At 35.0% G+C, this 2,518-nt stretch overlaps 1 protein-coding gene across 1 annotated transcript; it reads right to left on the reverse strand.

Moving 5' to 3' along the window:
* Positions 1–1,199: 1,199 nt before the first annotated feature.
* On the reverse strand, positions 1,200–2,023 carry LOC141673708 (uncharacterized). The gene is made up of 3 exons (XM_074480452.1): positions 1,553–2,023; positions 1,367–1,448; positions 1,200–1,318 (listed from the first exon to the last, which is right to left on the reverse strand). Exons 1-3 carry the CDS (start codon positions 2,021–2,023, stop codon positions 1,200–1,202), a joined length of 672 nt encoding a protein of 223 aa, XP_074336553.1.
* Between the last annotated feature and the right edge of the window lie 495 nt (positions 2,024–2,518).

The raw sequence follows: 2,518 nt of genomic DNA on the forward strand, positions 1-2,518 counted from the left end.
GAATAATGTACAATGTAATATAATTCTTTTAACCAAATATTATAGATTAAACTAGAGGCATGTAATGTGTCATCCTCGTCATATTTTAATTCAAGTTTCCTTGATCAATGAGTAGACTATCATATCAAATCAATATTTGAGTGTGGCCACGCATTTCATAGTCTAGCTCACACAAGAGGCCAATAATATCACTCCTAAAACAGGAGGGTTAAACCCCATCTAGATCATTCATATTTCTCATACGATTCATAATATACCCAATTTCCACTTTTATCATTACCCAGTCAAGGATAACTTTTAATGGAATCAATGTATATTAATTCTCGTATAGAAATATAATGACTTCTAATCTAAGGAACATTACATCATTATCACGGTGAGAATTACTTATGACACAACAGACATGTAGAATCTCACATTGGGACTGTCCAACCCCATGTACATATACATCTGGTGGTGTTTTTGACTTTAGTATCACTATACCTATGATCAATGAGATGTGATCATCAGTCAACAAACACACCAGTCTTAATGCATTATTATTGTCCCTTAATAATACTCTACTAGGGACCTTTAGGAATATGATACTATTCTTATAATCTCATTTCTAAGTCATGTACTTAGAGATATAGAATTGCATATTATATTCCAAGGACATTTATTAATCTAACATTTATATTACAGTAAATTAAGAATTAATAAATTATAAATGGAATAATCGATATATTATAAACGTTAATAATCCTAATATCTTAAACTAAAACAGCATAGTGTTGTCTCTAGGGCACAAACACTAACAAATGCCCCTCATGATTCTCTCTGCTCCTAGAGTATATCAAGATATCATCGATGAAGACAACTACAAATTTATCCAGATAATCATGGAAGACCCGATTCATTAAATTCATAAATACCACTGGTGCATTCGTCAACCGAAAGGACATCACAAGAAACTCATAATAACCATAACGAGTGCGAAATGCAATCTTCAGAACATCTTCCTCCCTAACTCGTAACTGATGGTAACCAGATCTCAAATCTATCTTTGAGAAGTACTTCACCCCTTATAACTGATCAAACAAGTCATCAATGTATGGAAGAAGATAGTTGTTTCTAATAGTCACCTTATTCAACTCCCTGTAGTCAATGCACAATCTCATTGAACCATCCTTCTTCTTCACAAATAATATAGGAGCGCCCTACGAAGACACATCTGGCCTGATAAATCCCTTATCCAACAACTCTTGCAACTGCTCCTTCAATTCTTGCAACTCAAGTGGTGCCATCCGGTAAGGTGCATTAGAAATAGGCTCGGCACCTAGAACAAGTTCAATAGTAAACTCCACCTATCTATGTGGTGGCAAACTTGGTAGCTCATCAGGAAACACATCTGCATACTCTCTCACAACTGGATAATCCTCGATGCGAGGTTCATCCTTTGATGTATCCTTCACAAAAGCAAGGTAGCCATCACAACCCTTAGATAACAGTTTACTCACCATTAGAGTAGAAATTATTTTAACGTCTCCTTCGGCTGAGACCCTTGGTATACAAATTCTGGTTTATATGCATCCCCAAAGATCACCCTTTTTCCTTGATAATCAGTTGTGGCACGATGTTCACTCAACCAATCCATGCCCAAGATAAAGTCAAAGTCATGCATCTTCATTGGAAGCAAGTTAACCTTATAATTTCTATCTCCAACAGCTATCAGAAACTCTCGACGTACATCATATATAATAACAGAATTCCCCATTGTGGTAGCAATAGACATATGAGGATATAATAATGAAGGTGCAATACCAAGATGATTAACAAACGATAAAGACACAACATAATGGGTCAAACCAGTATCAAATAATACATAAGCATCACGTCTACCAATAATAAGTGTTCCTGAAATGGTACCTGAATTAGCCGCTGCCTGATTTGCTGTCATTGCAAACACTCTGGCTGGAGGATTTTGTTGACTTCCACTGCTACTACCACTGCTAGCTCCTCCTCCACCAGTGTTGCGTGACATTCTACAATCCTTTGCCCTATGTGCAGGATTTTATCTATCACGGAAACATGGTAAAATAATTTCCATGATATAAAATCCATATAATATGCATACAGATCGTAAATTAAATCGAGGGATCGTTTCTAACCTTTAAAAGCGATCCAAGAACCACGAGCGGAGGTCCCTAGCAGCTGCTCCTCAAGTGTGAAGCACTCCACCGGTATCCACCAAGAAATCGATGTAATGGAGGAGGATGAGGTGGAGAGAATTAGGGTTTTGAAATTTTTTTAGGTTAAGACAAAATAAGGGTTTATAATAGTATATTTATAGGCAAAATTTTTAGCTGAAAATTTTCCCATAAAATATTATTATTATTAACCCTTTATTCTTATTAACCTATTAACTAATAATTAAAACACCTTTTAATTATTAATCCTTTTTCTAAACACTTTAGAAATAATTCTCTCACTTGATTTAACTTCCAAAATTAAATTCTTAATTAATAATATTAAGAAC

Source organism: Apium graveolens, chromosome 7 (genome assembly GCF_009905375.1).
Source record: "Apium graveolens cultivar Ventura chromosome 7, ASM990537v1, whole genome shotgun sequence".
Taxonomy (NCBI): domain Eukaryota; kingdom Viridiplantae; phylum Streptophyta; class Magnoliopsida; order Apiales; family Apiaceae; genus Apium; species Apium graveolens.

What these genes read in the sequence shown, in the direction of transcription:
- LOC141673708 (XM_074480452.1), bottom strand. Translation starts at nt 2,023, where the DNA reads ATGTCACGCAACACTGGTGGAGGAGGAGCTAGCAGTGGTAGTAGCAGT. An exon ending in ATGCATATAAACCAGAATTT is followed by an intron (nt 1,449 to 1,552) that starts GTATACCAAGGG and finishes GCTTTTGTGAAG; the next exon opens with GATACATCAAAGGATGAACC. An exon ending in GTTTCCTGATGAGCTACCAA is followed by an intron (nt 1,319 to 1,366) that starts GTTTGCCACCAC and finishes AACTTGTTCTAG; the next exon opens with GTGCCGAGCCTATTTCTAAT.